Here is a 26,050-nt window from a genome sequence, read left to right on the forward strand (position 1 = left end):
CAGTCAGTTACTTTCTGAGCTCCTTGGCATCTGAGCATGGATATAAAGTCATCAGGTAGATTTCAATGGGAATGTTTTTCACATCTACTAATTATTAAGGAGCAAATTTTTATGCTTTGAAGAATTTTTTTTCTGTTTTTAAATTTATTTATAGACCCACTTCCCAGGTAGCACCCTCCCATAGCCTCCGTCCCCCCACTACAGCCCTTATACTGTGATATCCCTGTGCTACTGTCTGCTGTGTTGTTGGCACCCCAAGCCATTCCCCACTACTTGCCCTTCTGGGGAATCTAGTCAGTCTATCTAGAGGTCTTTATTTTAGGAGGGTCTGCTGTTCTTCATCTAGCGGTAATCAGTTGTCAATATTCCTTTGGACAAGATTGGGGTCTGCTGTTCAGTTTCCCAGTTCTATGTTGAGATACTATCTTGATCAAGAGGACAGGTGACCCAATTTTTAAAGGGGCTGGAGAGACAGCTCAGCAGTTAAGAGCACTGCTGTACTTGCAGAGGACCCAGCTTTGAATCCCAGCACATACATGGCACCTAAAAGCCTTCTGTAACTCCAGTTCCAGGGGATTCTATGCCTTCTTTCCTTCTCGGGCACAGCACAACATTGATGCACTTGTGTACATTCAGGCATAAGACTCACACACATAAAACAAAAAGAAATTCTAATTCAAATATAGGTAATACATGCATATAAAATTTAAAATAAATAAAATATTTTTAATTAAAAGTGGCTGATTACTACCATAACATTAGAGATACTCTAGCAGCAGAGGGCATATCTTGCCAGGCTCACTGATGTTGTACCTCACAAGTTTCACAACTGGATAAGGCTGATCATTACTTTTCTCTTCTATGACATGTATTGCAACTTACAGTATTATGAATGTTAGCCAGTAGTGATGAAGCACTGAGGTCAGCTCAAGCTTGATTTCTCCTTGTCTATTATACAATTTATGTATGCAGTATTTTCAGTGGAACTTACTGTCAATTTATGGTGATATTCAGGAGCAATTCCAATAGCCAGTATTGTTTTAGGGCCTATGGGATGCCGCTGTTCAACAACTCCAAAACATTGCTGACATTGAGCTTTTTATTTGCTAGCATGTGGTATATGGTATAGCCATTAGACTCCTCTTATAGGACAACTCCATTTAATCTCCATATATACATATATATATATATATATATATATATATATATATGCTGTAAGAAGCTTCTAACAGTACTAGGTTTCCATATAACTTTTTTTTAAAAAGGACTTCAGTGTTAATTATCTCTCACCTTACTCTCTCCTCTGTCCTGCCCTCCTGTTCTCCACCCACTTAAACCTACCTTCTTTGTCCATTATTTCCCTTTCCCCATTAATATCACTGCCTTCTATCTCCCCTCCAATGAACATCCCCAACCAATGGCCCCTTACTAGTTTCCTGACTTCTGTGGATTACAAATGAAAGTCATATATCTAAACATTCAAAGACAGTATCTGATTATGAAAGAAAACATGTGGTATTCATCTTTCTAGGTCTGGGTTACTTCACTCAGAATGACTGTTTCCAGTTCCATTCATTTACCTGCAAATTTCAAATAATGAATTGTTAAATAAATATATGATAAGCATTATTTATTTTATATGTACATATATATAATGCCTAGTAATAAACAAAAAATCCTTAAAATCCTACATTTTACAAAAAGCAGATAGCAGGCTAAAAGGAGAACACTTGATAAGTATGATATCATTAGAATCCAGAAAGGTGACTAATGATTATAATATCAACAATAATAGGTGATGTCCACAAAACTTGATATGTACTTTATGGGTTGAGATGTAGCTTACTAATTACCATCATTTCACAAATAGGAAAATTGAGGCATATAGATATTAACTACCATGGTTTTGATCAATGAGATCAAGGATGACCTCAGTAGGATTTTTCGCTTGATATGGTCAACCCTTAAAAATCTATGCACAAAAATTTAATCTGTAAAATAAAATTCTGAAACATAAAGTGAGGATAATCCTGATCCACAGAAATGTTCACCTTCAGCCTCTTGATGTATTCCTTTCTCTGCTGTGTGTCCTCATCCATTTAGTAATCAATGATAACTAAATTGAGCATGTTAGATATGTTGATTCTTGTTTTAGGAATGTGGAATACATTCCTCAATGAAACATGAAACCCTTCCTTGCACAGACCACAGAATTAAATAGGAAATGGAACATAATAAAAATTAAAGTATAGAACAGTTCTAGGTAACAAGCAATGAAGTAGAAAATAAGATCTCCTTAATTGGATTTAAGTTGGTAGGGTACTATCAAGGAAAGTCCTTGTGAGGACAAGAGTGAGAGTCAAGGACTAAATGACATGAGGAAGCGAGAAACAGGGTTTCTTGGAGGACAAGGTGAGCATTCTTGACAGAGGGCATGATTCTGCAATGGTCTGTCTGCTGGGACTGGAGTCAATGTCAGTTCAGAAGCCGGGGCAGATGGAATTTGGTGAGGAAGATGGAATGTCATAGAGGACTTATCAGAGAAATACTCCACTGGATGGCTCACATGCTTCATTCAGAAAGTTTCTCTGTATGCCCAAATTTTCAACTTTGTGTCTTTTATTATTTACTTTTTTGTTTAATAAATAACTGTAGTATTTCTTTCTCTATGTAAAACCCTGTTTGCAGAAGACATTACTCCATCTACTCCCATACAGATATCCTCAGGGAAATGTCCTTAGGGGTATTTGAAAGATTTGTCCCATGGGCAGGCATTCTTGCTAGGGCTTCATCCAAGTCCTGCCTTGAGGAAGGTCAGGGACACTCCATTCCCAGCCATTCCATCACAACAAGAGGAAGGTCAATATCCAAATCCTGCACCATGGGTCAAGAATTTAAGGCTTCTCAAGGTCAATAGAAGGGGGGTGTGACTGAGCTCTTCTGCTGCCTTGTGATTGACTCCATTTTTCTCTTCTCATCAGATGTATGCATCTCTAGAAATGCTTAAGTTGGGAATTGAATCTTAAATTGGGAATTGAATTTTTCAGAAGATACACATGACAAAACCAGTGAATATCAGAACAAGAAGACCCAAAGGTCATTCCAGTCCATACCTAAGATCAAGAATGTACTCGGCAATGCAATGGAGTGTAAACAGTGAGGGGCAGGAAGGTAGGTGAGCCAACTTGGGCATGGTAATGGGAATGAGGGGGTGAAAGGGCAATGTTCTTCACACAATTCCCTGTGACTCCACTTGAATGTCTTCAGTTTCGCCATGGCAAACACCCAAGCTCCATTGATCTCAGCATTTCATTTCTTACTGTCCACTGGAGAGCAAAACTTCTACATATTTGAGGTCAACTAATGGAAAACTTCCAAAACTGCCAATAGTCTAGTTTCTTTCCCTTTGCCACATATTCTCCTCAAGCTCACTGATGTCCTACTTCATCAGGAAATGTAGGCAGTCTCAAAAATCCCTTCAAGACACTGACCTGGTACTCACGGTGTCTTCTGGATCCAACCTCTGCAATTTCACCTTTTGTTAATTATGCATATAACTCTCCTCTCACCATTTCTCATCTCCCATAGGTAGAGACTGCCCTTTGGCTCATACTGATTCATTTCAATCTCCCCTTTTCCGCATGGAAGACCTATGTCCCCGATATACTTAGTGCTTCTTCGTGTTACATCAATAGCAGTGTCTTTTGTCACACATTTCTTAGCCTGGGTTCCACTGTTTCACAACTCACATCTTGGATACACAGCCTTCCTTCTGAGAGTGGATTGTGATAACATGATTCAAAGTGTTAAGTTTAAACAATTACGGAAATAGCACTCTTCATCAGATGCTACCATTTAAGTTTATTGATCTTGTCATTTTTGAAGCAGAATGTACACTTTCAATAATTTTGATATAAGTCCTGTGATTTCACAAGAATTTCAGGGTCAGGCAGGGCTATAATAACACTACCTCCAATTCTATTACACAATGAGAATCCTTTGTCCCTTTTGGGAAATCTTTGACTAAAATGTTTAGAAACTACTTTCCACTTCTGGGTTGGAAGCAAAATGTTCTGCTCTCAATATGTGACAAATAGAAAAATTACAAGGGCCATCACAGAACTGGACACAAAAAGAAACCTGAATGAATTAAAGTTTATAAAGGCGAAGCTCTTCTGAGGATCAGGGGCCTGTGGTTGCTTTGATCTCTGTGGGTAACACAGAAGCCAAAACAAATTATCTCATAGATGGCAATGAATATATTCCAGTCAAGTAGTTAACTTTTACTGATTACATTAATATCCAACCTGACAGATGATAATCCTAAAATGTCTGAAAGAAGTAAAAATCTACCCACTCAACCTCTTTTTCAGGAAATTTCCTAACTAATGACATGAAATGAAACCAATACCTGAGATCAAGACCAGCATGAAGACTCAGGGCTCTTCCCTGATGGTAAGGCAGTGGCTGGAGAAGACTGGCATGGGACAGGAGATCTGAGAGGATACCCTGAATGCGAGGCAGTATCATGCAGAATTTATATACAGAGAAGCAGAACTGGCAAAATCTTTCTCAAGGTGCACAAAAGCTTCATTGAGTGTGCAGCTGCAGCCAGACAATGGCTGGAGGTAGGAAATAGACAGAAAACAGCTTCCTAGGCTGAAACGTCCAGAGCAGATCTGGGGAGAAAAAAATTCCTATTGATCCCAAAAATGGCAAGTTGTTTTACATAAAGGAGAGAAAGGAGGGCAGAGATAGTAAGAAGGTTAAGACATATTCATAAAAATAAGAATCCAGACCCAGAGAGAGGCATTTGATGTCTTCCCACTTAAAGGAGTACTTTTCTAACAATCAAAATAGGCTAAGTCACCGCAATGAAGCTAAAACTAAGTCTAGGGATATATATATATATGAATGAAATGGGCAGCAGGCCCCAATCTTGGTCAAAGAATTATTGGCAGCTGATTACTACTGGATGAGGAAGAGATGATCTTCTTTAAGGGAGTGAATCTAGAAAAGCTGATGAGACTCAAGTGGATGAACTTGCACTGAGGGATATCCGGGGGCACTAACTTGACTCAATAGGTCTTAACATAAATGACATAACACATGATCCAGTGGTGGGTGATTATAGGAGGGTGCTCATGGGGAAGGGGATATACAATTACATTTAAAAAATAAATATTGTCCCAGATACCACTTACCCTCATTTTAGATTGAAGCCCACATATCTGTGGTCTGAGAGGAAAGCAATATTTTTCCCTGGACGAAAATAGGATTTATTTTAGTTTTTAATTGTTTACATACATTGTCTCCCATGCAATACATAGTCAGAAATGAGCAGATGTGAAATAATAAGATCCATGGATAAGCATGGCATTCTCCATTACAAGAGGATTTAGACACAAACTAGACACTTGAACTGATAGATTTTTAATAGCCATAATCAATGTGATCCATTATATTCTGACAAAGGTAGAGGGTGCACATGAAACAATGTGATATTTCAGCTAAAATAATTACAAAAGGGAAAAGTGGAAATAATTTAATAGAAAAGTACAATAATAAAACAAATGATGAATTCAGTGGACTTAGGAGCAAACTGAATATAATAACAGAACAACAGAACTGTGAGCCTGGAGACAGACACATAAAGACATTCAGTCTGAAGTGCAGAAAAAAAAGAAAAAGAATGTAAAAGTGCATCCAATACTCATGAAGAAGAAGAATATATGCATTTACAGTTGGAGATGTAGGGGTAGTAGGAGAGAGAAAGTGGCAGAATTATTGGAGGAGAGAATGGCTTAGAATTTAGGGAAAATTGTGATTCATATTAACCTGCTTGCCCAATAAGGCTATAGAATCCCAAACATGATAAATAGATGATTCTGTTTATGAACTTTCAAAAGCAAAACATAAAGATGTATCATAAGGGTAACAACGTGGAAAGCTTCCATAGAGCTGAACAGCAATAAGAATGATCTTATTGCCAGATGACAACCAATGAATGCATTTTTAAATTAATTTTGAAGCTAATACATAAAAACATAAAATCTTTACATAATAATAGGTACCATGTGATGACTCCACACATTCATATGTTGATAATCAGGTTAAGCATATCGTCCTCCTCCATCATCACTTCTTTGTAATGGAAACATTCAAAATCCATTTTCTACTTTTATGAGATGCATGGTACAAAATCACTATCCATAGTAACAGCACACTGCAAGGCAAATTAATGTCCTGAGATTTTTGTCATATTAAGACGTAAAATTCATGACAATGAGAACTCAAAACTTATGAGGATTTTAAATAGAATTGCACTGCTCTAAATCTCTTATTCATGACTTAGATAGTATTTTGATATAGGCGGGGTTAAAGAGAAGTGTGATGGAGCAGGCATGGCTGTGGGCACTTGTAATCCCAGCACAGGAGACTTAGGCAGGGGTATAGTGAGTTGCTGGCTAGCCTAGAGAACAAAAGAACACTGAATAAATAAAATAAGAGTATTATATTGTATGGCACATTAACAGAAAAAAAGATGGTAAGAAAAAGTTAAGAAGGAACAGAAAATCAAATGCTAAAATTTGATCAATTCTAAATGAGAAACAAAAACAGATGACATAACCTAGAAAAAATAAATCCCTCAACTTACACCCAATCTTAACAGTAGTTACACTAAATGTTATAAGTAAGTATTCCCTAATAGGATAGAGTACACTGGATGGTTTTTCCCCAACTAATGGAGGAAGTACTCCTTGATTTTTTTTAGTTTATAAAATCAAAACTTGAGTATGGTAATTAAATTTAGCATGCATTTATCTGGATCATATGACACCTGGCTATTCAATCAAAGATACTCCAAGTATATCTTTGGGAGTGTTTTGGATGAAATTCCTGTTTAATCTGGTAGAATGAAAAAGCATAATACCCTAAATCATTCAGGAAGGCTGCATTCAAGCAGGTTATGGCCTGAATAGACAAAAGAAGCTGATGCTCTTTTGTTTAAGAGGATAGAACTTTCCCTGTCAAATTTCCTTCTTTCTGAGACATCATAGTTTTTTTCCTACCTTTGAACTCTACCTGAAACTTAGTTCTTATTGGGTCTTGGCTCTGCCTAGGTTTGGACTGCCTCTTCACTGTCAACTTCCCATGTCCTTGGATGCACAGGCCCACATTTGGAAGTAAACCACAGGTTTTGCTGGGGTTGCAGCATGTTGACATTCAACCTACAAATCTCAACCATAATTTTGTAAGCCAAGTTATTATAATATCTTTCATTACAGGTTCACATCATACACACATTCAGAGAGAGAGAGACAGACAGACAGAGAGACAGAGACAGAGAGAGACAGAGAGAGACTACATATCTACAGATTTCTTCAGTTTGTGGCAGGATTATACTCCAATAGCCCATTGTATATTTGAAAGTCCATAGTTTGAAAATGACATTTAATACCCCTAACATATTGAACAGCACAGGTTAACCCGGCCTATGTTAATGTGTTCAGAACACTTACTTCAGACTACAGTTGGGCAATATCATCTAACAAAAAGACATTTTATAATAAAGTGTTGACTATATCACATTAATATACAGATGTTTTTTAAGGAAGGTATAATGGACAGCAAAATGATAAAACAAAATCCAAAAACATGGTAATACTGAACACCGTAGGGTATCATTTGATTACTCTCATGACTGAATGAATGACTGGCTTGTAGCTACATCTTGCTGTCACTGCTCATCACTGTGAGAGAATGTCACATAGTCTATCACAAGTCCAGGAAACAATCCAAAGCATGGTTTCCACACAATCTGTGCATATTTTCACCATTGTAAAGTTGAAAACTCATGAGTTGTGACATCAATGAAGCTCCCAAGAACTGTATCTTCATGTAACTGACTTGGATAGGTTCAAGGACTGAAGGATGAAACAAAATAGATAATGGCCAAGCTAGAGAAAGAAGGTGTGGCCCTATTGGTGTCAAACAAAGAATATTTCAGAACATATCTACATATATAAAGAGGCATTTCACATCAATTAAGAGTCCAATTAAAAAGTTATAATTACACATGATATGTGCAACCTAAGAATTTACAAAAACATCATGCAACAAAAATGTTAATGTCATATTAAGTTAAAAAGTCAAACTAAGTCAAATTTATAAACATAATTAGAAATTTTACACTTCTTTGAATAATTGATACACCATGGTGAAAATCTGTATGGATATAGATCATGAAAACAATATGCTCAAGGTTTTATAGAACTAAAATGCACAAGAATACATTTTATTTATTATTTCAAAATAAACCTAAAATAGAGAATTAAGCTGGAAAAATATATATAATGACTGTGGTCATAATGTACATGTTCACTGTTTACAATGGAAATAAATTAGAAAGTAACATGATTACAATTTGCATAAAATGTCAAAATGTTTTGTAATTAGCAAAACTATAAATATACCTTGAGTTAAAGAGAAAATTATGAAGTTGTTTAAATTAGTAATAAGCCCAAACATAGCAAACATTTTCAGATATTAGTATATTATATATTATAAACCAACAAAATCTATGTGACTATAAATACCTATACTGCAAAAGAGGAAATATTTTAAAATCAATGATATTTACTTGCACAGAACAAAATTGAGTTGAGATAGAAAATATGATGGAAAATTACAGAAGAAAACAATTCATTTTTAAAACTTAAAAAAACACCCTGGTACATTGTTAAAATACTAGCAGAAAAGAATGGAAAAAGAGAATGAGAGTGAAAGGAGACAGAGAGAGGGAGAGAGAGAGAGAGAGAGAGAGAGAGAGAGAGAGTTATCCATTATATTAAGAATGCACAAAATGCAGTTTGATCCCCAAAATTCATACAGAGGTTGAAGGGAGAATTGAATCCCCAAAGCTGTCCTCTGCCTGCTATAGTCATGCTGTGGAAAATGATCCCTCTGCGTTCTGCCACACATACATGCAATATTAGTAATAAATAAAAATATAATAAAAAATAAGACTGCATGGTGAAACTACCATATTATACAGAGACAGTCACAGAGTCACAGAGGGGGATTCTTTTATCCTTTCCCTTCCTTAAATGAAAATTATTAAGTTTTTCTTTAACAATGAAGAAATTACCTGTAAATAAAGGAATGTTTATAATATTTACAACTGTTAGCTAATAAATTGGACAACTTAAATGAAATGGATTTTTCAAAAAACTTAAAATCAAACATTATCAAAATATGAAATGAGGAATTAATGAACATGAATAATAGGCTTTCTAGGAAAATCAAAGATTAAAAAGACAACCAAATTAAGAAGTGGGCAATAGGATGAAACACTCGAAGACAACGTACAAATGTTCTTTAAATTCATAAATGTACTCATTCTCAGAAATTAGTAAAATAAAAGGACAAATCACAAAGCAGATGCATGCCTGATAAAAGACTGTTGTGCACCACATGTGGGGAACTCTTACAAAGCAGCAATAAGAAGGAAAATAAGCAGCTATAAAATAATCTAAAGAATTAAGCAGACATCTCACAAAAGAATATGTGTGTGCAAAACTAAGGCTATTAAAAGATGCTTGATAACATGTTTCATTCAGAAAATAAAATTGTGTTACAGTTTGTGTGCAGATGTGTGCATGTGAATTATATGTGTGCAGACATGTGTCATTAACCAGAGAGAGAGAGAGAGAGGGAGAGAGAGAGAGAGAGAGAGAGAATAAAAGATCAGTGAAGGAGAGAATGAAAAGCACAGAAGACCTCAGAGCAGTGTTCCCTAAAAGATATTATATGACAACTATTTGTATGAATTTACATTGCATGAAATAAAAGTCATTTAGAGATGATTTTCACTATGCAGAGGATTGCATAGCCTGTATGTGAACACGGCACAATATCACAAAAGGAATCTAAGCTTCCTTGAAGTTTTATTACCCACTGGGGTAGTTTGGGTCACTGATCTCCCAGTGTGCTATATTTTCTGAAGTAAGCCAGACACAAGAAAAGAAATATCACATATTCTATGATGCTATAGTGATGGACATATGGTATTAAACATTTGTCAAAACCTGTAGTATGAACAATACCAAGAGTTAAACATAGTGTAAATTATGAACTTTGGGTTAGAATTATGTTTCAGTACAAATTCCTCTATTGTAAAAAATGGATTGGTCTGGTGGGAGATGTTAAAATGACAGAGAGTATATGTTTTCTGTTGTTGATATCTGTAGAGAGGTTTTGGAAGCAGTCCCTTAAAGATATGGATGTATGAATGTGTTACATTCTTAAAAAGGCACATTTTGGAGGCAGTAAAGAAGACCACAGTTTGCCTGGGTTCTGCAGGATGAAGCACGAGGAATCTTTAGGATGGTGAAATATCCACATGCTAATGAGCAAGCTATGGATTTAGTTTAAAAGACTATATGGCTTATTAGCTGCAACAAATGTACTAACATAGAACGTTCATAATAAAGGAGATTCTATAAGCAAGAGTGATGTTAGGACTTTCCCCTCAATTTTTTTATAAAACGACTAAATTTCTAAAAATAATGTCTTAATTGAAAAGAAAAAAATAAAAACCAAAATTAAGCATTGTGTCTCATTTACTGGAATGTCTAAAATAAAATTGTCCAGCAATGTCATTTTGACAAGAACAGAGTTACTTATAATTGATAATTGAACTATAAAATTGTACAGACACAATTTCATATTCACAACAATAGTATAATCAAAAAGGTTAATCCTACAAAATTTTGCAAGGTTGTTGAGTAAATGGAACTCCCTTATATTCTGACAGCGTAGAAAATTTTCTAACCCAACTGTGGAGGACTGCTGCAAATCCTATAAACAAACACCAGCCCTTTGACCCAACCATTCAGTCCCTAGTCATTTACCTAAGATAAATGAAAACATATGTCACCAAAGACAAAGAAAGGAATTCTCAAAGTAATTGTTGCTCATAATAGAACCAAATTGTAAATGTTACAAATGTTGAAATGCAAAAGTTAAATTGAATTGTGGAGTTGTAAATAGAGTAGCATCAATTTCAGAATTAAAAAATAACAAACTTCCAGTATGTATGAAATGTCTGCATCTTAAAAGAATGTTTGACAGCAGAATGTGGACAGAAAAACAGCATATACATTGACAACCGGCAAAGCAAATAGGTTTGAAAGCAAATAAGAAAGTGAAGCACTTGCTTTTGAACACAGAAAAATTCACTGGACAGGGCAAATGGGAATTCTCCATTATAATGAAAACGTGGGGTTTTTTTCTTTTTGTTTGTTTGTTTGTTTGTTTGTTGCATGCTTGGTGGCAAAGGTTACTAAACAAAACACTCATTTTTTGCACTTTGCAGTATGTTAAATGTATATAATTTTTAAAGGTTGAGTAACACTAATTTAATGGTTAAGACTTCTGGCTTTGACTACAAACACACCATGTTAGAAATCTGAATTCTGGTTATCTATTGTCAAGACTTAAACAAGTAAATTAATATTCAGTTTCTAAAGCCTTTACATATAAAATAAGGCTGAACACATAATATTTTGTGTTTTTGAAGACTAAATGATGCAGGTAGAAATCGGAGGATGTTGTTTTATCAGATCATAAGCATTTAATTAATATTTTTGCTGTCTTAATAAAACCCTGGCAATTCTTCTTTCAAATGCTTTTTGTATATTTTATCGGCACTGCTTTGTTATTTTCCTGCTCAGCCTGTTTGGAGAACACTCACGAGTCTTTCCCAGCTTTGTGGATTTCTTTTTTCTTTTCACCGCTGCATTCAGAATGAGAGCCATGCACCACTCATGTCCTAAGCAGAAGCAAGGTTTGTGTTAACTATAGCCAACATGGGGTTTTATTTCACAATAACACCTTTTTTGCACTAAAAATACCATATTAATACCTCTATGTGACGAAGAATAAGATCTTACATCAAGTTTTTTTCTCTAGTTTTATATATAGCACATTCCTAGGCATCTAATGAATGCTTAACAAAATATATTTCATAAACAAGTGATTTTTAGAGTTTGTTAAAAACAGAACTTATTTTATTCACTGAGGAGTGTATACGCCAAGGCTAACATCTATGTGGGAGCGATCTGGTGCTGAGATCTTACAGCTACACTCAGTAACCCCTTACTGACCACTCAGTGTCTTCTAGGATGCAAAATTCAACAAAGCAAAGCTCCAGTCAGCTCTCAAATTTAAAACTACCTCTCCGATGCTGTGATGAATTTTCATTCTTCCAGTTTGTTTAAATTGTTTTCTCACTTTTATTAAGTAAAAAGTCACTGAAAGTAAAGACAAATGTTAAAATTCCATGGATGTTTTCTATTTATTTCCTATTTGTTTTCTACCAACCTTGATTTTTCGAGTTCTACTGTATAGAATCAAAGGTGGGAAAAGGAATGTTAACAACATTTGGCTCAAAGTTGTGGAGGAGAAAGGACATACATAGAAGAATAAATTAGGGGGATTTAGGAAGCTGTAAGATCTCACAAAGACAAAAGAGATACAGCAAGAGCTGGCTTGGGCTTGTGCTTTTTCCTCTAGTCTGAAGACATATTGGATTTTGCAGAGTTTTGTTTTGTTTTTGTTTTGTTTTTTTTTTTTTTTTTTTTTTTTTTTGTTTTCTTTTTTTGAGACAGGATGTCTTTGCAGCCCCAACTGACCTGGCACTAATTATGTAGACCAGGTTAGCTTTGATCTCACAGAGATCTGCCTGCCTCTACCTTCTGCTTGGACTAAAAGCCTGCACCACCACACCTGACTGGATTTTGCTGCTTTTAAGGTGGTACATTTTTAAAAAGAAGTTATATGTCCCTTGGTTCCTGAGATGTTCTTTGATATTAGCGTAAAGTAACATAAAACTAACTAAATAAAACTCCTCATGTGATTTGAGTGGGGAACCACTGATTGCCTAGCATAGATAAAAGCATTTTCTGAGGAAGTACCCACCTGTACTGGTTCCTCTGCAATCACCAAATACTTAATCTACATTTATTTTTCTATCGTTGAAACATGATACCAAAGAGTGGCACTATGTGGATTATGGGCTATCTTCCATTTCTAATTCTAACTACTTGTTTTTGTCTCCCTGAATCTTTCCTCGTTCTTTTTTTATGGCTTGTATGGTGCCTGTTGCTATACTCTGGGGTTCTTTTCAAAGAACAGGTTTATTGGAAGTCAATGCTGTATAGCAAAACTATCTCCTGAACTCCATTTCAGCGAGAATAAATATTTCCTACTGACATACACTTTGTCATGTGGAATGACCCACAGCATGGTGGACTAAAGACCAAATCTGTCTCAATTCCAGAAATCTAATTATTAGTAGTAGATCCTAATCTGTTTATACATTTGGATCAGCATAGGAGAAAGTGTATTTTCATATGGGCAGAAATATCCCAGGTTTAAAAATGAACTGTCTATCCTCAAAGAAGGCATATCCAGAAACAACCATGTTACAAAGCCAATAATAGGTGGGGGAATATAAAGATTGTAAGTTTAAAGTTGTCTCATCTCAAATGATTCTGATCTTCTATGCTACAAGCAGTCCTGTATGGACTGGGGCCATGAAGCTGAAGATGGGTCTTAAAACCATGATGCACAGTGATAATCATTCTACAGAAGCAGGATTTTGTGTTGCAAATAGCCTTTCTTTGATGTGCACAGAAGTGATATATCATCAGTCACCCTGAAAAATGACTCGACATAGAAAAGAAGTAAGAAGTAACTGGAATAGCATGCTTTCAATGGCCACACATTACTGACAACTCCCCAATTCTCCTCATTATTTAATAAATACTAGTATTATAAAGGAGTATGTATTTCTTCCTTTGTACCCCAAAATTAACAGATTTGAGGAACACTTGTTAAGGATATTTTAGGAAGACTGGGGTACAACCTTCATCATCCTCTTCTGCCCTCTTGTGGTCTATCTCTCCTAACGTTGGACCCTTGCCCTAGGCTACAAACAGCCCCTTCTAAAGGAACTATACGATGTTGATTACCTTATATATTTCAGAAAATTGCCCATGTAAACTAAGATTGCAACCTCATTTCAGACAGAGAGAAGTATTCTGTTGCTGAGGCATTTTGATGTCTTCTAACGCATCTGTTATTATGGCATATGCCCTGCTGTTTAGTATAAATTTTTTTGTTCATTCTTTGTTTCTCCTGTAAAAATTTGGAAGTATTTGTTTACCTATTTACTATTTTCCAGCACATTGCTTTGGTTTTCATTTTAGAATTCTCTTTCATGCTCCAGTGCCGCATCTCACCTGCTCCACAAGTGGATTTCCCATAATTAAAAACATGTTGTCTCTGTGTATCCTATTAAATCTTAACTTCCAAGATTTCTTTCCTTTGCTCTCTACTAATTACCATGATTTTTCAGTGCCTCGCTAGACTATGTCGGTAAGTAATCCTCCAGACATATGTCAGGTGTTCCTTTCTAAACACATGTCTGTAACCATGCTTGCTCCACTGCTCTGTTTTAATAAAAAACCAGCAAACTGGACTCCTAGATCATATGTCTTCTGAATTCTATAGGAGAGCATCCATGGGCATTTCTGCTTCTCTGCCCAACGTCCTGACCTGGTAAGTATTCATTAATTTCTCTTGCCTTGTGTCTCCCACCCACCATCCCCCCTAGAATAAAATATACCAGCAACTTTACACATTTTAAGAAAAAAAAAAACTAAATACTTTTATCATTTCTTTATGCCCACATTAAATTATAATAGCTGTCTGGTATAGATTCCGAGTCCCTCTTACGTCAATATGCTTCATATCTGAGCTTGGACCACACCATCTCCCCCCTTTTGGACATGTTCCATTTTGCAAGTGGTTTGTTCCCACTTCATACTGCAGCACAGTGATTTTTCTAAAGCATAAATCTGTCCCTGTCACTCCCCCTGAAAATTCATGCTTGAAGAGGCTGACCCAGCTGCTTTGGGGGACTGGACAGCGGGAGAAGAGATCCTGTGTTAGCCAGCTCTTTAGTAGACGCCCCTCTGCACTATCCACTTGTGGTGGTCGGGGGCGGGGCAGGGGCGGGATTGAGCCCCCTCCCTCCTCCTTCTTACTGCGGAAAGCTGCGGAGCAAGCGAGCCAGCCGCACTCACTTCCTATTCAGCATTCAGCAGGGAAGGAGCTTCTGAACAGCCGCAGCCACGCCACGTAGGCATTCTTTTCGCTGGAGGAAAAGACCCAGCAGCTGTCGGAGGAAAAGACCCAGCAGCTGTCAGCCAAGGGATATGTCGCAGCAGCCAAGTAAGAATATGGGTGATTCCAGCCCTCCGCCGGAGTCCCCTAAGCCTCCTGTCTATAGCCGCCCTACGGTTCTGATGCGGGCTCCGCCTGCTTCCTCCCGGGCTCCTCCAGTCCCTTGGGATCCACCTCCAATGGACTTGCAGGCTCCCCTGGCTGCTTGGCAGGCACCTCAGCCTGCCTGGGAGGCTCCCCAGGGCCAGCTGCCGGCCCCGCTGGGTTCGGTGTGTCCACTTCCCCAGCCGCCTGCCTTGGGGGCTCCCATGGTCCAGGCTCCCCCACTGGGGGCGCCGATGGCCAAGCCTCCAGCTCCAGGAGTCCTGATGGTCCATCCTCCTCCTCCGGGAGCCCCGATGGCCCAGCCTGCAACTCCAGGAGTCCTGATGCTTCATCCTTCGGCTCCGGGAGCCGCTATGGCTCATCCTCCTCCTCCTGTAACCCCGATGGCCCACCCTCCTCCTCCTGGGACCCCCATGGGCCATCCTCCTCCGCCTGGGACCCCCATGGGCCACCCTCCTCCTCCTGGGACTCCCATGGGCCACCCTCCACCTCCTGGGACCCCAATGGCCCATCCTCCGGCACTGGGGGCCCCGATGGTGCATCCCCCTCCTCCGGTGACCCCGCTGGTCCCTCCACCCCCACCTGGGACCCCGATGGCACATGTTCCCCTTCCGGGGACACCGATGGCCCAGCCACCAGCTCCAGGAGTCCTGATGGCCCAGCCGCTGACCCCAGGAGTCCTGATGGTCCAGCCACCTGCTCCAGGAGCCCCGATGGTCCAGCCTCCTCCACCGGCTGCCTTGATGACCCAGCCTCCGCCTTCGATAACACCGATTGTCAAGCCTCCAGGTCCTGGTGTTGTGATGATTCATCCTCCGAGTGCCAGAGCGCCAATCATCCAGCCTCAAGTATCAGGATCACCAATGGCACACCCAGTGCCCCCCCCTGGGCAGCCACTGGCTTCTTGGGCCCCCCAGGGTCAGCCTTTTATCCTGCAAATCCAGTCTCAGGTCATAAGGGCTCCTCCACAAGTTCCAACTGTACCACAGGTCCCCCAGGTGCAGTTGGCCACAACCCCAGGTTGGCAAGCCACTTCACACACATGGCAGGGGGGCCCCCAGGGGTGGCAAACGACCCCCTTGACCTGGCAGACCACCCAGGTCACTTGGCAGGCCCCCACAATCACCTGGCAGGCCCCCCCACCCATCCGACAGGGGCCCCCACCCATTCGTCCAGGTCCTCCACCAATACGACCTGGACCACCTCCTGTGGTCCGCCAGATGCCACATGTGATCCGACAAGCCCCACAAGTGATCCGTCAGGCCCCACAGGTGATTCGCCCAGCCCCACCTGTAATCCGACAAGCCCCACCACTGATCCGCCCAGCCCCACCACCTATCCGGCCAGCTCCACATGGCATGGCTAGCCAGCCTCAGCTGTGGCAAGCCTTGCCTCCTCCACCTCCACTGAGGCAGGCACCACAAGCTCGGCTGCTGGCCCCCCAGGTGCAAGGTGTGCCACAGATGCCTATGGCACCACCTGTTACGCAGGTAGTGGCAGCACCACCTGCTGGCCCGCAGGTGCCACAGCCAGTGCTGCCAACCCCACTGTCTGTCCCAATGCCTGCCCCCCAGGCTGCCCCTCAGTCTGGCTCTCAGGCTGTGCACTGCCCATCCATCATCTGGCAGGCCCCGAAAGAACAGCCCCCAGTGCCAGAGGAGCTGCCAATGTCGTTGGAGTTCCAGGAGGTGCAGCAGGCCCAAGTGATGGGCTGGCAAGCACCCAAGGTGCCCACTCATTTCTGGCAGCCTGGGCCTGACCAGGAGGAAGAGGAAGAGGACACTGAGGTTGTCCAGGTGGAGCAGCAGCAGCCCTTTCGGGGGTCTCCAGCCTCCCCCAAAGCCCTGCAAACTCAGCTATCCACCCACCAGGCCCAGCCCACAGGCCCACAGGCAGAAATGCCTGCAATGCAGATGGAGCCTTCTTGGGAAGGCCCACCCCCCATTTTGCAGGCCCAGCCTGGAGCCTCCATAATGCCAACAAATTTTCCCAGGGGCTCTGATAGATCAGTTGTGACTCCTTCAAGAGAATCCAGGGCCTCTTCTAGAGAACATAGGGGCTCTTCTAAAGGCCGCAGGACCTCTGCAAAGGAGAAAAAGGGACCTCCAAAAGAGCGCATGATCATAGGTGCCACCTTCTGTGCTCCAAGGGCAGCATCAGCTTCCAGGGCACACCTACCAACTGCCTGGAAAAACTTGCCTGCCACATCGGAGCCCTTTCCTGCCACTTCAAGGGTCTTTCCATCTACCTCTCATTTCCAGCCTGCCTCTTCTAATGCCTTTAGAGGCCCATCTGCCACCTCAGAGAGCCCAAGGTCACTGCCATTTGCCCTGCAGGATCCGTATGCCTGTGTAGAGGCACTGCCTGCAGTTCCCTGGGTTCAGTATCCTGATGTGAATGCCTCACCGGCATGTAAGGCAGTGCCCACCATCCTGATGGTGGCAGCAGCTGCCCCCCAGGCAGCTGCTACTATCCCAGAGGCCTCCAAGACCACAGAGCCACCACGGCGATCAGGGAAAGCCACCCGGAAGAAGAAGCATCTGGAACCCAAAGAGGACAGCTGTGGTCAAAGGATGGCCACACGTGACTGGCGAGCTACCCGGCCCTGGGAGAATCCCAGTCAGAATGACTGGGAAATACAAAGGGCTGTGCAGCTCCTAGGGGACTGGGAGTACCTCTACACTCCCCAGGGCATGAATGCTTGGGAGTGCCCCAGTACCTCTAGGATCCTGAGTGGCTGGGAGGGTCCTAGCACATCTTGGGTGCTAAGTGCCTGGGAGCATCCCAGCACTTCACAGGCCCTAGGTCTCTGTGATGGCTCAGGTGTGCCTCAGCCCAGGATCTTCTCTGAGGTCCCAAGTCTCTCTCAGGGATCCATTGCCACCCAGGAGGATCCCAATAGGGAGGCTCAGCCATTGTCTCCCTTAGATGAGAGAGCAAATGCTCTGGTGCAGTTTCTCTTGGTCAAAGACCAAGCTAAGGTGCCCATCCAGCGCTCGGAGATGGTGAATATCATCATCCGAGAATATAAAGGCGAGTGCTTAGATATCATCAGCCGTGCGAACACTAAGCTAGAGTGTGCCTTTGGTTGTCAACTGAAGGAAATTGACACCAAAACCCACACTTATATCATCATCAACAAGCTGGGGTACGCTCAGGATAGTTTGCTGGTGTCCTATTTAAAGAGGCCCATGTTTAGCCTCCTAATGATGATATTGAGCTTCATCTTTGTGAAAGGGTACTGTATCAGGGAGAACTTGCTCTTTAGTTTCCTTTTCAGGTTAGGATTGGATATCCAGGAGACAAATGGACACTTCAAGTGCATGAAGAAGCTCATCACCAACGTGTTTGTAAGACACAGGTACCTACAGTACAGGCAAATCCCCAGCTCTGAGCCAGCAGAATACGAGCTCCTCTGGGGGCCCCGGGTATTCCTCGAAACCAACAAGATTCTTGTCCTGAGGTTTCTGGCCAAGCTCTATGAGAAGCAGCCCCAGATCTCTCCATGTCATTACGTCGAGCCACAGGTGGAGTTTGAGTGCAAGGACAAAGACGAGGAGCCTGATGACAGTGATGATGATTCTAAGGAACCCACCAGCAGTCCCCACTAACAGGGGGTACTAAGATGAACTTATTTCTTTGGGTCCCAAGCCAAAGGACACTGGACAGTGTGTGTGGGACATTGTGTTTCTGATGTTTTTTGCTCCTGTGCCATGTGTGTAACTTTGAATTTTCAATCTGTTTTTATACCTGCCAACGCTTTGTACATTTTCATGTGATGTTGATTTAAATCGCCTACTGTACTGTTTGGTATATTGGTGTATTTTTTAATAGGATCTGTGATTCTTTGTTTTGTATTACAGTTGTTATGTACTGACTTTGTGAAATGAACTGACAAGCTATTCGTCTTATTCTGGTATGTGTGTGTAAAACTGTAACACATTGTTCTTTGTTAATATGACACATCAGTAAAAAAAACTGGAGAACAGTAAAGATCTATATCTATATATCTATATAAATTTACTTTCAATATAACATGAAGTACGTGTATTTATTATAATTTTTACTCGAGATGGAGGGAGCCAAGCTTTACTAAACTCCCTGAACGTTTACAAACACCAAGATCTATCAGTGAAAGTAAAACCCACGGATGCAGACAGCTTCCAGGGAGATTACTCCATTCATCCTTGTAGTGATACAGAGATTGTGGTGGGTGGTGAAAGCTTTAATTCCCTTAAATTAAAACTGTACAAGTAAAGTAGGCAGAATAAAGAGGTGGTCATGTGCCTCTTCTGATTTAATCCTCAGAATAATCCTTCAAACTAGGTACCTATTTTGTAGGTGAGGGCATAAGATACAAAAAGGCTAATTAAATTGCACATACTAGTAGTAAGGAAGTATAATTATAATTATACTCTTTAAGGGTACAAGGGAAAGGAAGACCTTCTTCCTCGGGAGAGATATCCAGGTTTGCTAGCCATGAGGGGGTGGGAGGCCACTCCAAAGGTGCACTTGCCATTTAGGTAGCCCATGGTTGATGTCCAACAGCTCATATTTAGAACCTGTCACCCCAGTGGTACTAGAATGTAAACATGCTCCCAGCATAATATCGTGATCCTATCAGGGATAAATAAAATATTATTTCAAAGAATTTAAGACCCCTGCACATTGCAGGTGGCTGTGGTGGGATAAAAATGGGCATTTGGAGAGAGATTCCTTGGGAAGTAGAGTTCTATGGGAAACAACTAGGAGGATAAAGCTAATCGGAGTGCACAACGAAGGTCAAATGGCAAGGTCTAAAATAGTTAAATATTTGTAGTCATCCCTTGCTTACAGGCCCTGGAGAAGAAGAGGGTTGATCCGCTTGAATGTTCTGGGGAAGAAATTCAGGTATACATGACTTTGGAATACACAAAAGGACTTCCTGGAGGCCACTGCTCTTCTTTTGGGCAGGGAGCATTTCTCCTCCTTGCCACCCCCTGTTCTGTCAGAGTCAAGTAACTTAACCTTAAAATTTCCCATTATCTGAGTAAAGCAGAAACACCAGGTGAAGCAAGGAGCAATGATGGAATTCGTCTGCCACCTACTGGCTTATTAGTAGTTGTACAGGCACAACTGGGGTCATTTTCTTTTCCTGTAAGTTTACCCCACTCCCAGAAAATCAGGTGGTCAGCACTGCCTGCTTTAAAACCTTTCTCATAATTTTAGTTATGTTTGTGTCCCCAAATTTCTTTTAATATCATAGGACAAGGTGAAATCCCTTTCCAAGTCCAACTCAGTCCTCACTCACAAGTCTCTATTCAGGAATGCATCACTGTCTCTTACAACAAAGGAGCAGTCTATCCTACCACTGCACAGCAAGCTTCCTAGGAAAACTGCAGCCCTCCATCATCCTTGATATTCCTGGCTCCAAGTGACCATATTTTACCAGAATTTGAGGGACTAGAGAGTCCTGCCTATATGATACCTCAATCTTTAGTTGACAACAGTAAAAATATGCAATATCCAAACTGAGAAGAGGTGTGGCCAAGACAATAAACTGCCACTGGGGCCTATGGTTTTCAGTTTATTTAGGATAATTTCTATAGTTTCTAAAACACTGTTCACCTATGCATACTTTAGAGGGTTTTACATGCAGTGAAATTTGGAAATGAGCATCATATGACTTCAGGTATGCCTGGCTCTACTCCAGGGTAGAAGAGCTTGCTCCTCATCCCATATCTGAGATAAATGCCAATAGATGAAAAACTGATTTAGATTAAACTATGAGATATAAATGACAATAGTAACAAAATACATTTTTCATTACTATTGAAATACTAAATTATTCAAATAATACAATGAAGATTTTAAAGAGCTAATATTGTAAAAGCAGGAGGGAGAAACCTAATGCTCAGGATTATTTTAGAAAGCATGATTAAAAAAAAGTGGGGACAAATTCAAGACTAAATTACTTGACAGTGTTAAAATATAGACAAATGTTACATAAAGATTTTAGTCAACATACAGAGAATGATAAAACCCCTCTGATTAAATAACCAAAAGTCATGGAACAACAAAACAGGAAAAAATGGATTTTTTGAACTCTTGCATGCCCCTGGCATTTAAGGACAAGAATGATAGAACAGAATTACGGGTTCCATTGATTAAATTGGTATAGAAAAAATGAAATCACATAGAACATCCAATGTGAATAAGGTCATCATAAGACCCATACTCTTACAACACAAATTACAAAACAAAAATCAGTACAATTTGTCCTGAAACCAATTCAACTGACTCTGTCTTCAAGGGCTATAAACATAGAAGCAATTTAAATAAAAATTTCTCATATGGGGATAGGTTGGGTGGGAAGACTCTGTAGTAAATGTGAAGACTTTGTCATAAAGTAAGCTGATGGTGGATGGAGAGAAGACCTAGTGCATTTGACTCATGCAATGGGCAACAAGCAAGGCGGCTCAGGGAATTTCTGTTGAAATACCATAGGCTTCCTCAGAAAGCAACTTGTGGTTTGTTCCAACACATAGAATTTAAACTAAAAATTTAGAATGAGTACAGACTGAATTTTTAAGAATAGGTGCTAGAATACAAAGGCCATGAAAGGACTGCAGTAGAAACCATGGTGTATTAAGCTATGGCCTCAATGGAGAGGCACTCAAAAGATGCTTTACCATATATGTTTTGTTTTGTTCTGGTTTTTGATACAGTGTATTCCTGTAGCACAGTTGGCCTTGAATTTGCTAGTAAGACCAGGCTGACCTCAATCTCACAGAGAACCAACCACCTCTGCCTCCTAGGTGCTGGGATTCAGGTGTATAAATGTATCAGTTAAATAAAGTTAATTCAAGTGAGATTTCCTCCTCACATCAATAAAGGAATTGCAACTTGTATACTATGTACAAAGTATTAGGTTATAAGCAAGTTAATATCAGGATATTTGCCTAAAAAATATTGTCTGGATTTTGCAATCATTTTACAGTCATTCTTCCTCAGAGCCATATAGAAAGGGGACTATTGCTTCTCTGCCAGTCTTGTTAGCAGACACAAATTGAAAATTGGGGCTGTGATCAATGAAGGTTCTCCTTTCTAGATGCAAGGGTGGGGTCCCCATGTAACCAGAAGTACCTACTCCATTTCACATGTAACTTATGTCATTAATTAACCTTCTGAGATGGAGAAACACACACAAAACCTTGTCATCTTATCACTTACTGGCATAATGCCCAAAGAGAGACAGGATCATTTCTTGACCACTATAGCTAGTTGCCCATGCTGAAAACCTGGAAACCATCCAGCAGAAATGCTCTCAGGTCACTCCTCCTTTGCCACATTGCATTGTCAGGGATTTTTTCTTATCTCCCACACTGACCACTGTGGCACTTTCCATTCCTATGTTGTCAATTTTCAGAGCAACTCACCATTAGACCTCCACATGCCAGTCCAGAGTCTCTAAACCACCATAAAACTCAATAATGCCACAGCACACTTAAAGCATGGGTGTGGCTCCCAGTGTCCCTCAGAGTAGGAGGTGGTCCACCTCAACTACTTTCCCTTATCAAGGAAGCCAAAGAGCAACCTTGTAGATGGAGATTATCGAAGAAAGAACTTACATATGAGACCAGGGGTCCCTCTGCTGGACACTGAAAAGAGCCACTCCAAATTTAGATCAGATACTTCCTACTCTCCATTTTCTTAATCCAAGAAGAGTATAGAGACGTGATTTTTAGGGTACAAGGTCTGGCTTCTCTGGAGAGAATTTTTAGGAAAGCAAGCCAGTGTGGATCCATCTTTGGGGCCTTTTCTGAAAGTAAACCATTTCATTTTTTTTTCAAGTGTCCTAATGGGCTACATTGGGTTCTATATCATGTGAGAATGCAATCCTCTTATCTTTTAAGATTCTGGAAGGTTTACCTTCCCATTTCTGTTTGGAGGATCCTTTACTGTCAGCCTCTTATTTTGCTTTCAGTGGCACATAGGTAAGCATCCTGTCTTGTCCAGAAAGACCTCTGTTTCTGTGTAAATAGCCTAGAGCTCTATAAATTGACAACTCATCTATGAATGACATGTAGCCTCTATGTCATCAATGAATGGAATCATTGATAGCTGGGTTGTTGTGTCATCACAAATCATCATAAGCCAACACCTAACATTTCCTTTATGCAGAAGATATACTACAGTGTGCTCAATAATGCTTGCAAATCTCTTCCTTAAATACAAATAGAATCACAAAACAGGGATATGAATGCTGGCAGTTCTAGTTTGTGTGAGATAACCTTTTAAGTATTGCATCTTAAAATAATTATAGATCCATAGGAAGTTCTAAATATTAACCTGTTCATCCTTGGATAGTCTTAATCTAGTTTTTCCTACTATCTATGCCTTTCATAAGCTTAGTGTAATATTGAGCACATGGTTAGCTATACTAATGTGTGGACACATTTATTTCAGCATCATTTTATCACACTATAGAGTTGGCAGTTGTCACCTCGGTCTATTTACAAGACTATTTTACCACCACAGAGTAATCTCCGTTACTCTTTTACAGTCAAATCCATCCCTTTCTCCTGATGCTTGACATCTGACAATGACCACTCTGCTCATCTTTATGCTTTGTTAATTTTGAGAAAATTATATAAATGGAACTATACCCTTGAAGAATCATTTAGCACAATGCCTTTGATTTGGACTCAAACCGTTAAATATATAGTTAATTACTATTTAACACTACTAAAATGTCTGTCTTTGAAGGACATTAATATCTTCAGTTTTGGTCTATTTATTGCATAGTCAGTACAGAATTCATGCACAGAGTTTCCATAAATATTCACTTATTGATTGAAAATGGGTGTGATCACTGTATGATATGGTAAGTTATAATTATTATTATTATTATTATTATTATTATTATTACATTTTAAACAAACTTCCAAACTATTTTCTAGAGTAGCTGTGAAGTTTATATTTCCTGAACATATGTAAAACGTCAAGAAATTGGCATTCTTTCTGGTGTTTAGTAGGTAAATAGTGATATCTTACTGTGACCACGAGGATTCTTTATAGCTAACAGTGTTGGCCATATTGCCCTATGCTCACTTACCTATGCTCATTCACTCCCTCCCTCACTCACATGACCCTTGGTATCTTCCTGGAATTGGTTCCAGAACCTGTGGAAATGAAAATCCATGGCTGCTCAAATTTCTGCTACAAAGTGATATAGTATTAACATATAAACAACTTGTAACCTCGTCTACATTTTAAGTCACCTCTAAATGACTTATCATTCTTAACATAAACAAATGTTATAGAAGCAGTTATTTCACATTACCTAGGGAATGCATACCAAAAAGGTTGGTGTGCAGTCAGTACAGACATTTCCCTCATCTATTTGTTCTGCAGTTTGTTGACTCTGCAGATGATGTCTGCTTAAGTATGGTACTGCTCAATGTCCCATTCAGATTTCCTGAGAGTCAGAATCTTTTCATGAAGCTCCAAGTGTGCTATGTATGAACATGTATACATAAAGCCTAAGTTGTGATGGAGACATCGGGGTATTGGAAGACCCAAAACATGGAACATCTACCAACTAAAACTGTAAGCACTGAGTACGGACAGATCATAACAGAAGTCATGTTTATCCCAGGCAACTGAAGGGGAAAGATGTGCTTCCATGGCTTTCTGAAACCAAATGATTCCATTATGAGCCCCAGATGCTAGACCTGGTTTTGCAGTTTTGATATTTTCCCATCTGGGTTTGACCTTTGGTCTGTTATTTTCTTTCTATGCCCCTTCTCCTGCTTTCTGGAAAGGTAATGTTTACACGATAGTATTACATATTAGAAGTAGGTATCTTTGAGACTGGAGAGATGGTTCAGTGGGTAAGAACACGGGTTGGTTGTTCTTGTAGAAGACCTGGGCTCGAATCTCAGCATTCACATGGCAGCTAACAACTCTCCATAACTCCAGTCCCAGGGGATCCAACAGCCTCTTCTGACCTCCGTGAACATTGCATGACATGGGTGCACTTACCTACATGCAGATAATACACTCATACATATAAAAAATAATAATAATAAATAAAATAAAAAAGAAGTAGGTATCTTTATATTTTATAGGGGTCACAGAGAAAGAGATTGCCCTGAGTGTCAGAAGATACTTTGAACTTGACTATTTTAATGGTATTGTGATTATTAAGGCTTTGGGAACTGAAATGCATTTCACATTGTGAGATGAATATGAGACTTTAGGGGCCAGTAATGGAATATTATGGTTAAAAGAGATGTGCTGAGGTGTCAAGGTGACAGGAGAGGACTCGTGATTATCAATTTCAATTGTCAACTTGATTCCATTAAGACATACCTAGACCATTAATGAGGCTTACCATTCCATCAATCTCTGAGGTCTTTTCCAGAGTGAATTAACTTTTGGAGAAAGGACTGCTCCCCCTAAATTCTGAGGGCATCCTCCCTGGGGTATAGTCCAAGACTGAATAAAAAGAGAAAAAGGAAAAAGACAGGTGAGTGCCATCAGTGCCCAAAGTCCCCTTCTTCTGCTTCCTGGAGTATCCAGACTGGAATACGGGACCCCATGTTCCTGCTGCCATGCTTCATGTGCCACAAGCCTGTAATCATGAACAAAATTAAACCTTTCCTCCCATATATTGCTTCTTGTCAGGTGCTTGGTTATGATAATG

The 26,050-nt window shown here is 40.0% G+C and overlaps 1 protein-coding gene and 1 long non-coding RNA gene across 2 annotated transcripts; one reads left to right on the top strand and one right to left on the bottom strand.

Moving 5' to 3' along the window:
- Positions 1-5,320: 5,320 nt before the first annotated feature.
- LOC115067265 lies at positions 5,321-25,844 on the bottom strand. Its single transcript, XR_003846688.1, has 3 exons — positions 25,739-25,844; positions 24,458-24,524; positions 5,321-11,836 (listed from the first exon to the last, which is right to left on the bottom strand). It is a non-coding gene; the product is annotated as an uncharacterized LOC115067265 (long non-coding RNA).
- Positions 15,138-19,338, top strand: Magel2 (MAGE family member L2). Its single transcript, XM_008850600.2, has one exon. The coding sequence runs from the start codon at positions 15,288-15,290 to the stop codon at positions 18,969-18,971; it is 3,684 nt and encodes a 1,227-aa protein (XP_008848822.1). The 5' UTR covers positions 15,138-15,287; the 3' UTR covers positions 18,972-19,338.
- Positions 25,845-26,050: the final 206 nt, after the last annotated feature.

This window comes from Nannospalax galili, unplaced genomic scaffold (assembly GCF_000622305.1).
Source record: "Nannospalax galili isolate Female #2095 unplaced genomic scaffold, S.galili_v1.0 scaffold685, whole genome shotgun sequence".
NCBI classification, from domain to species: Eukaryota; Metazoa; Chordata; class Mammalia; order Rodentia; family Spalacidae; genus Nannospalax; species Nannospalax galili.